Below are 11,975 nucleotides of genomic sequence, written 5' to 3' on the forward strand. Positions count from 1 at the left end.
ATAAATATTTAAGTTTTTATAGCATTAGGCATATATGCAGGTGGACAGTAATAAATTTGGTCTCAGTAATAATAATAGTAATAATAATAATTATATATATATATATATATATATATATATATATAATAAAAAGAAAACAAGTAGATATAATAGAAAACGCTAGTGTTAGTGGGGTTTTTTTTATAAAAAAAAATAAAACAACTCAAAAGAATAGAAAAAGAATAGAGAATGCTTGAGTTAGAGGGTCAATACACAAACATAGTAATTAATAATCGAACAAGTGTAACAGCTGGTCTTTTTCATGCCGATAGACGAGAAAATATAGCGAAGAGCTGATCCAGGATCTGCTGACTAATCGTGTCGCGTTCGCGTCGAAATCTCGCGATACTTCGCACAGCGCCCGCTTGACCCTGCCCTGTGTCTCGCGCAGCTCCGTATATAAAGGCGGAGGACCGGAGAAGACGGACGGCTGGGGATCAGCAGCCCTCGGACTGTGAATAAGACCGTAAACAGCTGTGTTTTTATTTCCAGAAACTTTAACCGGCAACTTTTTAAACGTTTTAGATGTTTCCGTGCTTTTTTTAAATGTTTTTTGGGGTTCTTGCTTGATATTCGCGGTGTTTTGTTCCCCTCACTGCGCTCATAATGGCGAGCTCGGCTAACTCAAACCAAGTGGTAAGGATCAGACAAACGGCACTCATACTCCAAATCACACACGTGTCCAAGCATTGTAGTTAGACGCAGCGCATTTTAACCAAACCCACACTTGGCATTTTCAATAATAAAACATTAGACACACGTACACATCAAATCTGATCCATTTGAGCTCTTTTGTAGGGAAGTGTTTGCTGATAGCGAGAAAACAGGCTCTGATCCACGGCAGTAAGCTTTAGTATGTGTTGGGAAAAGCGCATTAAAGTGTTAAACTAACACGGACTTTCTTACATTTGGCCTCGGCCGTGTAAAAAGCTGTGTTTTGATGCGGAAATTAAAAATATGTCGGCTCGCATTCTTCGTGTAACTCGATATATTACAGTCTGTTGCTAAAGCACCCTTTGAGTCTGATATTGTACCAAAACAAATACAATAGTGCTGCGTATATTTCAAGGAAGCTGTTGTTTGTTGTCCTGCCTTTCTAAGCTCCATCACAACAATCTTATTTTAACGAAATGTACATGACCCCATCCATATATTACCGAATCCCATGCATAAAAACCCAAATATGACCCGATTTTCACAATAAAACGGGTTCACGGAAGCCTGTGAGCTGAGCGCTACGGTGCTGTTTCATCATGGCTACCGTCGCCCTTCTCTGTCTGCGTCTCTCTCCGCCTCTGACCCTCCTCCTTTCAGACGCCTGGTTTTATACAGCCATACCGGCTCTAATATAGTCTGCCCGGGATGGGAAGGTGCTACTCGGCGCTACGTCACCGGCTCTGCATATAAACACCAGACTGCGCTTTAAATAGTGAGCCGACGGACGGGACACGACGCAGACCGCGAGCCTGCTGCCTGTTTGCCGTTTGAGCAAAACAATGTATTAGTGGCGCCATAGCGATGGTGGTTTCTGGGTAACTTAGAGAAAGACGTGTTTGCTGCATCCGGAAGTGCATGTGTTTTGAATATAGTTTCATTTTTCAGTTTCGCCGCAGTGCACGCGCTGTTTGTGGACGAAGCGGATGCATCGCGCGCCGTGTGTCTATTTGTGCTTCGACTCCGATCCGGTTACCAGACGGTGGTCGGGGTGTCGGACTGAAAGCCCTCGGATCGGTTCAAAGAGCCGGGTCGAACATAGTTCGGGGCTTTTTGCGTTATTACATCACCCCCAGTGTTCCCTCAAAGCCTGAAGTGTTTTTGCTATAAGACAAAATTTACCATAAAGCCACATCTAGGCACATTTTGTTTATATTATGTATACTTTATACTATGTTTTGTCCCCAGGTTGTTGCAGACATGTTTCTACCCAATAGCAAAGCTGTCCCAAAACCAAAATGTGTTCTTGTTTTAGGACAACTTTGAACTTTTTTTTGATCCACTTCAAATGTTGACAACTGTATAAAACATATATATTAATAATTTACAGACAATACAAAAATGTATTGTTTGCCTAAGAAATATTTAAACCGTAAATGTTTTTGGTAGTTGTCATAAAGACAAATTATAAATGCATTGCTAATGCCTTTATTTTGAATGTTTCTGCTACAAGACCATTAAAATAACTTTTTGTCATTGGTCAAATTCTCAGTTCAATCCAAATAATCTCTATTATTGTTTCTTGGCTCATCATGAATCACACTGGCAAGAGATGTTTTGTTCATTACGTCAGTGATTTAAATTTTTTCTCCCCCATTTCTGTCCAGTTTGTAAGCGAACTGTATGTGGGTAGTTGACAAAAATGGGACTAAAAGTAGGAAAAACACTTAACATACAAATAACATGAGAAAAATGTATCTTTCTTAAAGTTACAAATAGCATGAAAGCGGTTTATCTTCAATGTTTTTTTTTTTTTTTTTTTTTTTTACATTTTTGCAGTCATACCATAGATACGTCAGGTACCCATGTATTGATATTCTGAGCAGATTCAACCAATTCATTAAAGAATTAATTTATAATATTGATTTGTAATATTTTGTAATTCGGTAGTAAGTGATTCGATTTGCTTGCTTTCATTGAAGCCTAAAGTGTACAGAGCAGTGATGGAGGATGTCATCAATGAAGTCCGAGAGCTTTTCCTGGATGAGGGAGTGGATGAACAGGTCCTGATGGAGCTGAAAACGGTAAGTTGTTTGCTGTTATAATGAATACTTAACAAGCTGCATGGATAGATGGTTTATTCAAACCTGCATCTCGCTGCTCTTCTGTTACTGAGCAGCTGTGGGAGAGTAAGCTGATGCAGTCCAAGGCAGTGGAGGGTTTTCATACGCAGGAGCAGCAGGTTCTGCAAGCTCAACAGCTGCAAGTCCAACATGCCCAGCAGACGCAACCACAACTCCAACCACAGCATATCCTCCTGCCTCCAGCGCAGCAGGGTGAGGCCCGATCTGAAAATGCACGAGTTCTTAGAAATGAAATAAGATCCAGTAAATATTCAATAGTAAATTGTTTGTCTCTGCTCAGCTCCTCAGCAGCAGGTCATTGTTCAGGATTCTAAGGCTCTCCAGCACATGGGCGCCACTGGAATGGTGAGTTCCTCTCATTCACATGTTAGTGTTTGGAATATTGAAATATAAAACCTGTTTTTGGGTTAACTCACGTCTTTGGGTATTTAAAATGTGCTTTAAAATGCTTCCAAGGCAACTGAAAAAGGGGGGTTACTGTTGTGTTACTGTTGGCTTGGGTTAAGGCGGTGATGTCTGCCACTTTAAATGCTCAAGTCTTTAAAGCAGGATTGAATCTGACTTGCTGTTGACATATTTCTCATTCATGAGCTTAAAAGTCATCCTGAAAATGGTTCCACTGATATTGTTTCTCAGTGGCATTATAGTTGTGGTTTGGAGCGTAAGTAAATGTTCAGATTTTGATTAAAGATTACCAAGAAAATTTTTTTCAGCAGATTAATTTGCACGGATTAATTGTTCACATCAAGCTAGTAAAGTAAATAAAGTCTTAATGTATAACACTTTTTAAAACTGTCGTTATTGTCATTAGTGTGAACGGGCCTTTAGAGTTAGCTGCATCACTGCTCATTTTTGCAACTTTGATGCAAATCTGAACATGCCAACATCACCCCACCAACAGTCACCGTTACTCACAATCCAGAAATCTCCCACTGACAGTGAATGACCGGAGTGGTTTGATCGCTGTAGTTCTCTGTTCATGTGAACACCCTGTAGGATCAGCATTCATGCCAGCAGGAGAACAGATGGGTGGAGTCTTCCTGGAAAACGGTTTAGACAAAGCTGGCGACTCCAAATTAGATTACACAGCAGATTCCAGCAAGGATATTGTTCTCACTCCCTCTCTACCTGATCATTAATGTATGTGTGTCCTCTGTGGATTCAATTCTTGTTTCAATCTTTTGTTCCACTAGAGTGCAGCAGCCACAGCAGCAACTTTGGCGTTACCCGCAGGTGTAGCACCGTTTCAGCAACTTATCACCCATCAGGGTAAGACTTTACAATCAGCCAGTTCTCAACAATGGGGCCTCAAGATGACTTAAAACAAATATAAAATAACTTAAATGCGTATCACAATGTCATTTTCACTTCCATAATTGGGGTTTTTATGAATTTTTTAACCGATGGGACCAGATTGTTCATACCCGCTTTAGAATAAGTAATTGCAGGATGACACAAGTTTTTAATACTAGGGGAATATCCTCCATGTTCTTTCTGCCGAATCCCTTTATCCAGTAAGCATGTTTTATTAGATTGGAAAAAAAAATTCCAGCACAGAGTGTACTCTTTTGAAGAGATTTTTAACAGTTAAGCCAAATACAGTTTTGGAGTTTCTAGCAAAAATAAATTATAAAAACATGATATGATTCAGCAATAATATTTCTCGCCATGAAAATAGCCACAGATGCTGGGGCCTGTTTCATAAAACAAGTTTTCCAAATAAGCCAGGTTTAAGTTAGTCTGACTTATTGTCAGTTGATTTGGTTCAAAATAAGTCAAACTAAATGAAATAAACCTGGCTTATTTGGAAAACTTGTTTTATGAAACGGGCCCCTGGAATGGCGTTTAAACAAACACATAAATGTGTTCATTTTCCATTAACTTCTTAAAGGGGTCATGAACTGCCTTTTTTTTTGTACTGTTCTCTGAGGTCCACCTATAACGTTATCAAGATTTTTACACCAAAAACATAATTTAGAAGTAATGGGCTATTTTCTGTCCAGTTTTTAACCCCCCCTCATTAGAACGCTGTGTTTGAATAGGTGTGGCATATCTTAGACTCGTAGTAAACGCCCACTGCTATTGGCTAACACTTGTGTATGTTTGACAGCCTGCGTCCTTCACAGGTGGACGCTGCTGTATTGTAGGTTTAAAAAACGCATAAATACTCAGTGAATCAGAGCATTGTCTTTTAGTTTCAACCGTTTTGAAAATCCTGCGTCAAATTGTGCCTTGTTTTTAAACGAATCTACGGTAAAATGAAGTAAACCAAAGGACTGAGAGTAGAACATTCCACAAGCTGTTGTTTTGGCAGATTGCCTTCAATATAAGCTGTTTTTAGACAAAGCTGAGGATGTTTTTATAGTGCAATGACCTCTTACATGATTTCTCAGTTCATGACCTCTGAAAAGCATGCAATCCATTATCAGACTAAAGTTGTTTTTGACTTTTACTCTGGTTTGTGAGGGTGCTTTGGAAAAGTGTCTGCATAACAACTGCATTAATAAAAAGTAGTTCAAATCAGGAATATCATTGCGGTTCTCCTTGATCCACCCCTTAACATGCGTCATCACATGTAATCATTCCGAACAACTGGTGTCTGTCAATCAGTCACAAGAGCCATACTGCTTCTGGATAAAGAGAGTGACTGAATAAAAATCTCTTTTTTTTATTTTTTGAATTATTTATGATTCCAGAAATGTCTTTTATTAAATATGTCAGTGCCAAGTATTTTGTCCTCAGAGGCAATGCAGGTAAATACATTTTAATCTTACAGTGTGTTTGTAATAGTGTTAAATGCTGCTTTGACGTTTATTAAAACGCCAAGTTTATCATTGGCTGTTGCCAATAAAATCAGTACAGTACACAACCGCAGTACATGCAGCATCTATTACGCAAGTAATGGTACTTTTTAAACCATATACTAAAAATTTAAGCAAACACATTATTTGAGGATATGGTGCGATGAAGTTAGCCAATCACAGCAGTGGGATTTATTTTAGTTTATGGTAACGCCCCTTTTAACTTCTGTTTTTTTGCAGAGGGAAAATAAGGATAAAATAATAATTTTTACAAATATTGGCGCGCTTTTGTTGCGCAAAATGTATAAACTCGTAAAAATCTGGAACTGCATTTCGTGAATGATTCTCAAAACAATATTTCATGTCCCCATCATTATTTAAAGGGATAGTTCACACAAAAATTTAAATGGTCATTTACTCACCCTTGAGCTATTCCAAACCATTTGAGTTTAGTTTTTCTGTTGAACTCAGAAAATACTTTGAAGAAAATGGGTAACCAAACAGCTGATGGTCCTCATTGACTTCCATAATATGAAGAAAAAAAATTCCAAAATATCTTTTGTGTTCAACAGAAGAAATAAACTTGTACAGGCTTGAAACCACTTGAGGGTGAGTAAATGATGACATCATTTTTTACCACTTTTGGGTGAGCTACCCCTTTAAGTGGTAAAAAACTGAGCAGTAAGTGATAGAACTGTAAATGATCCTTTAAATGTCCGTATTGTTTTAACTTGTTCATTTGTCGGGCTCAGAGATGCTTTCTAGGAACTTTTTCTTTGGAAGCTTTGCGTTTAATGTGCTAATAATTTCAGCTGGCTAGCAATCTGTCACTCACATAAAATAATTATGTTTAGTTTGCTGCGTCCTCTTTCTACAATCCAATCAATTCCTGGTAGACAGAATCAAGTTCTGTCCTCCCTCTTTTGTCTTGTTCACGTTTCGTGACTATGTGCATGTTAACACAAGTGTGTGAATGCCTTTATAAAAGCCCATCTCTCTGTTGTGTCTTCAGGTCAGATCCTGCAGGTGGTCAGAACTGCCAATGGAGCTCAATACATCATTCAGCCCCAGCAGCAAATGGTGCTGCAGCAGCAGGTCCTGCCACAGATGCAGCCTGGAGGTGTGCAGGCCCCCGTCATACAGCAGGTCTGTGCTTCAAACTTCACAACACACAACAGTGACACGTTTGTTCTAGTTCCGTCACTGCAGGGTGTGTTGTGACTGCGTCTATGCACTTGATGAGTGGGATTTGTTTCCTAGAGTCAGCAGAGGTCCTCCTCATTGCTAGCCAATGCAGGAAGTCTTATTTAAAATGCAATATCAGAATTGATGGAGGACTGTTTTACTGGAAGAGAACTGATGGAAATAGAGCAGGTTTTACTATTGCAGGGTTACTCCAGTGGTTTATAAAAGATGATGTACACTATAAATAATCAGTCAAATGCATGGTGTAGCTGTGTTTGCCAGATCTTTACTGTTTAAAAAAAAAAAGTAGCAACTTAAATTTACAGATTATTTCATAAAATGTTAATACGTATTCCAGAGTACTTTTGTTCCTTTTATAACATAGTAAAATGTTTTTTTTGTATTTTTTAAGTATCTTTTTTGCTTTTTTTTTTTTTTATTTTTTTTTTTATACCTATTTACCACGCAACTTTACTTTAACGTTGAGTATTGTAATTAGCTTTTTCTATTTTTACTTCAAGATTACACTTGTATTTTTTCATTTATTTTTACTATTTTATAAGTGATATGTATGATTTGCTTGATTATTTTTTCTTTTTTTTTTTTTTTTTACGTAGTTACTTTATCTGCATAGTAAAGAGAGCCACGTGATGAATCAGAATTTGCCACAGGTAGCTTTTCCACAAACTAAGGTAAACGCTAATATATTTAAATGATGATGTCATGCAAAAAACACCATGGTACATAACACAAAAATAATGCAATAAACGTTAATTTTATCACACAAAATGTAAAACAACCCTAATGTGGAATACATTTTTAAATGGAAAAACCATCAAATGTGAAACATCACAGAATTCCCTGTGGAAAAAAAAATTAAGTACATTTTAGTAGTATTGTTCCTGTGTAGATCTATTACCATTTGTCACCATATTTAGTAAGTAAACTTACCATTTAACCAATTACCAGGTTGTTACTGTAGCTTTTTTTAAATTATTTTAATGTTACAATTGATTTTCAAAGTCTGGTGAGGAGTCACATGATCTGTGTATGAGCACAAAAGTGCAGTGAATGTGTTTCTCTTCATGTAGGTGTTGACTCCTCTTCAGGGAGGCCTTCCCCAGCAGACCGGAGTCATCATCCAGCCACAGCAGATTGTCCTCACAGGAAATAAAGTACCGCAGAACACTCAGGTCAGCAGAACGTCTGACCTCAAGCCTGAAGTACACGTCTCAAATACTGAAAAATGCATGAGGCATGTGTGTATTGAGGGGAGTTGTGTCTCTTTAGGTCATGCAGGCAGCAGCGATGGCTGTGCAGCCAGAACAGGGAGCTGCGCATGTGCAGCCTCAGCCTCAAGCACAGGCACCTCAACAACAGCCACAGCAGCAGCAGGCCTCGCAGCAACCTCCCATGGTGCTCCAGGTGGATGGTGCTGGAGACACATCCTCAGAGGAGGACGAAGAGGAGGAGGACGAGTATGATGAGGACGAGGATGAAGACAAAGAGAAAGATGGTGGAGAGGATGGCCAAGTGGAGGAGGTACTTTCTGGATAGTGTTGTTGTTAATTAAAACGGCATGTTAAATATATAACTGATTGAAGATGAATAAAGCTATAATTATATATAAATGTTACTGAAACTATGCTTGTGCTGGACAGTGACTGGTCTGGTCTTCTCTGGTCCAGTCATAGTTCATCTATTTGACAATCTTTTAATTTAGGAGCCATTAAACAGTGGAGATGACGTCAGTGATGAGGAAGATCAGGAGCTGTTCGACACTGAGAACGTGGTGGTTTGCCAGTATGACAAGGCGAGTATTGGAACTTGCGTTACCTCATTTGTTAGTGTACATACAAGTTTTAAAACATGAGAAAAATAAATAGGAATACACTTATTTATTTTCTCTCCCTTCCTTAAATGGGTGATAGCTCAGTCCACCTAGAATGTCGGTAAATGTCTACAGTTTTATATATAAATGTGACCTGTGCTGGCAAAATGAGTCACGATGAGATTTTGGAAAAATTAGTTATTTTAAAACTTTACATTCTCCATTAAAAGACTAAAATTTAAGACATTAAAATTTCTCTTTAAAAAGAAATTAAAAGATTTGTTAGAATCTTTTGAAAAATAACTGAGCTACACCCATTTGAAGTCGACAGAGTCCGCAAACTCAATTCTGAGAAATAGTTAGTTTTCTGAAGGTTCACCTAGCAGCATTGCATCTTTTTCTCCAGTTCTTTTCTTAATCATTACTATATTAATAATCACAATATAGCTATTTATTTTATTTGTTATTGTAAATAAGAACAAATGCAAAAAAAGCAGTTGAACAAATAAGAAACAATGCATTACATTTTACATCTAAACAAAGCATTCAAGAAAAACATACTCGAATGTAAAAATACCTTTAGTGTGTTCATTACAAATAAATTATTAAAACTACAAAAGTTTAATTTTTTTTTTACATTGAGGCCTATATTAAGACCTACTGTACTGCACTGGTCTACTATAATGACATAACATTGTTGTGTGAACACTTAAATGTTGCAATAAGTCAATCTGTGGTAAAAGGATTTTTATGCCGTTTTCATACCTAGAAATTGAATGCAAAAATGTTTTTAACGTGTTTTTACAAATGAAATTGAACATTTGCATAGAGAAAAGTGCATTACTTTTAATAACCAATACTAATAAATAAACTGCATTTTACTGTATCAAACTGGAATCCCTTTATCCATTAAGCATGTTTTATTAGATTGTGCTGGTTTCAACTAATTTTTTTTTTATTCAGTTTTTTATTATTATTTAACAGTTTAACAAAAACATGATACAATTCAGCCATATTTCTCGCCATGAAAATATCCACAGAAGCTGGAATTACGTTAAACAAACTGTATTAAACCGTCACATTACATACCTTCAAATTAAATGCAAAAATATTTATTTTTATTGTAAAGTTACAAGTGAAATTAGAGATTGTGTGGGAAGTATAAACTAGGACATTATCGTGATAGTTTATTTGTTGATCATTTTGATGTGTGAAATTTGACATTGCATAAGGAAAAATGAATTCTAAACTTCAATATAAATAAAATCAATATATAAAAATGTTATTAAAATGGTCTGCCACTGATATATTAAACATTTAGAAATTTAATGCAAACTTTTTTTTTTTTAATTGATGGTCCATGAAATTAAATTCAGACAATATCTTTTGCTTCAGATTCACAGAAGTAAGAACAAATGGAAATTTCACCTGAAAGACGGGATAATGAATCTGAACGGGCGGGATTACGTGTTCTCCAAAGCCATTGGCGATGCAGAGTGGTAAATGGTAAAGAACGAAACCCCGAACTGTCCACTCTTAAGGCAAGACACATCGAGACCTGAAACTGTACATTTCAGGAGATTCCCACTTGGGGGGGCTGAAGAGTAACGTCCCAGTGCTACCGTGCGGTTTAAATGATATCGGCACAAAAATAACGTGTGCCATCCAAAAGATTTGTTTTTCTTTTCCCCCTCCTTTTAAGATGGCCCTTTTACCTGTAGAGTTTCACAGGAGTCCGTAACTTCTCTTTTAGAACAATATTCTTGCCCCTCAGAAATATGAAAACATTAGGCGCAGGGAGCCAGTTTCAGCGCCTGGCGCTAACTTAAGTTGACTCTGGTGTGTTAAGAAAGACGGCCAGTGTTTACTGCAGCCGTGCCTGTTTGTTGGTGATTTCCGTAGCTAGGTCAGCCATCTGATAAAGAGAATCGTCCAACACGAGGACTATTTCATCACCTTTTGCCACCTTATACAAACACTAAAAACAAGCAACCAAGAACTGTGTTCCAATAATTCCCTTTCATATTTGCTATGTTTTTAGACCTTTGTATGTTCAACAGCAGAGACGCCAATGAAAACAGGCAAGTTAAGTGTAACGTTGTCGATCTCACTAAATTGTTTGCGTGTTTGTACGTCTGTCATGGATTTTTCTAACTGTACTCTGGCTAAAGATCTGCTCTGTCAGTATGATGCATGTTTTTGGGCAGTGCATCACAGAGCTTGTGTTGTCCTGCGTGTGTTTGTGTGCAATCTATTGCGTTAGGTGTCAATGAAGTGCTCGGTCAGGCCACCCTTCATTCTTTACTTGCGGTCAGGCTTATTTTACACATTTCTAGTAGTTTGTATTTATTCCTGAAGCTCAGGCAGCGTTGAATTTCGAGGGGATGAAACCGAACTGTGCTCTTAATGAAAGAAGTGCTCCTTTCAGCCCGTTCTCTGCCGAGGAGGATTTCAACACCTGATTCTGTGCACTGTGGAGCTTTGTTAGGGTGTTTTGTTGTTGTTTTTTTCCTCCCATATTTTGTTTTATAATATATAGTCTGACTTTTTAATCTGTGCCCTCATACAGTCTGTGACATGACAGGTTGTGTTCTGTATGTTCAGCAGTTGAAAGTATTGATAGGTTTCATTAAATTATGTCCATGCTATGTTTGTTCGATGTTAGTTCATTATGCTCCTTGTTTGTGCCTTTCAGATTTAATTTAGCTATCAGGTCTTTTGTCTAATGGGGAGAGTTTTTAACACATCCTCCGGACTGTACGTTTCGCTTTGCTTTTCTAACGGCGAGTAAAGAATACTTCAGAACTACTGTCTGGGTTATGTGAGGGAACGTAATGTTTATTCATATACTGTTTTACCAATCATACTGCTCTGTCTCTGATTCTCATCTCTATGAAGGTTGTGTTCTGTAAGTAGAGATCTTTAGTATTTTGTTGAAACATTGAGTTTTATTATTTTTGCCTTTGCTGAACTTTATTAAAGCACTATTAAAATTGACTCTCATTCTTGAGCTACATTTGCCTTTTGCAACTTGTCGTCTGAATACTTATTCATATGTAGGTTTATTCTTATTGTGGAGGGGTGGATGCCTGAAATCAACATAAATGTTGAAATTGACCTTTACGACATATTTGTTTTATTTATTTGTTTCTATGAAACTACTTTCCCTTATTGTCATTTGGTGTGTGGGTTATTAAAGGGATAGTTCACCCAAAAATGAAAATTACTCCATAATTTATTGACCCTCAAGTCATCCTAGGTGTATATGACTTTCAGGTGAGAATATGCTAGTCTCGTGAGCACAGTTTTGTTTACAGCAAA

At 37.4% G+C, this 11,975-nt stretch overlaps 1 protein-coding gene across 7 annotated transcripts; it reads left to right on the forward strand.

Annotated features, from left to right (window-relative positions):
- The first annotated feature begins 401 nt into the window (after positions 1 to 401).
- On the forward strand, positions 402 to 11,651 carry LOC306843617 (transcription initiation factor IIA subunit 1-like). 7 transcript variants are annotated; one of them, XM_079375183.1, is made up of 11 exons: positions 402 to 675; positions 2,676 to 2,777; positions 2,873 to 3,029; positions 3,118 to 3,182; positions 4,031 to 4,106; positions 6,651 to 6,784; positions 7,441 to 7,515; positions 7,915 to 8,016; positions 8,114 to 8,365; positions 8,547 to 8,636; positions 10,050 to 11,651. In XM_079375183.1, the coding sequence occupies exons 1-11, from the start codon at positions 646 to 648 to the stop codon at positions 10,155 to 10,157; spliced, it is 1,191 nt and encodes a 396-aa protein (XP_079231309.1). In that variant the 5' UTR covers positions 402 to 645; the 3' UTR covers positions 10,158 to 11,651. The 7 variants fall into 7 exon arrangements, with proteins under 7 accessions (XP_079231309.1, XP_079231310.1, XP_079231311.1 ...); XM_079375184.1 differs by having other exon boundaries at positions 435 to 675; positions 7,441 to 7,494; XM_079375185.1 differs by having other exon boundaries at positions 435 to 505.
- The last annotated feature ends 324 nt before the right edge of the window (positions 11,652 to 11,975 follow it).

Source organism: Barbus barbus (assembly GCF_936440315.1).
Source record: "Barbus barbus genome assembly, chromosome: 24".
Taxonomy (NCBI): domain Eukaryota; kingdom Metazoa; phylum Chordata; class Actinopteri; order Cypriniformes; family Cyprinidae; genus Barbus; species Barbus barbus.

Coding starts and splice junctions, on each gene's coding strand:
- LOC306843617 (XM_079375183.1), top strand. CDS start 646: ATGGCGAGCTCGGCTAACTCAAACCAAGTG. Junction 6,785..7,440: donor AGGCCCCCGTCATACAGCAG/GTCTGTGCTTCA, acceptor TTTTTTACGTAG/TTACTTTATCTGCATAGTAA. Junction 8,017..8,113: donor AAGTACCGCAGAACACTCAG/GTCAGCAGAACG, acceptor GTGTCTCTTTAG/GTCATGCAGGCAGCAGCGAT.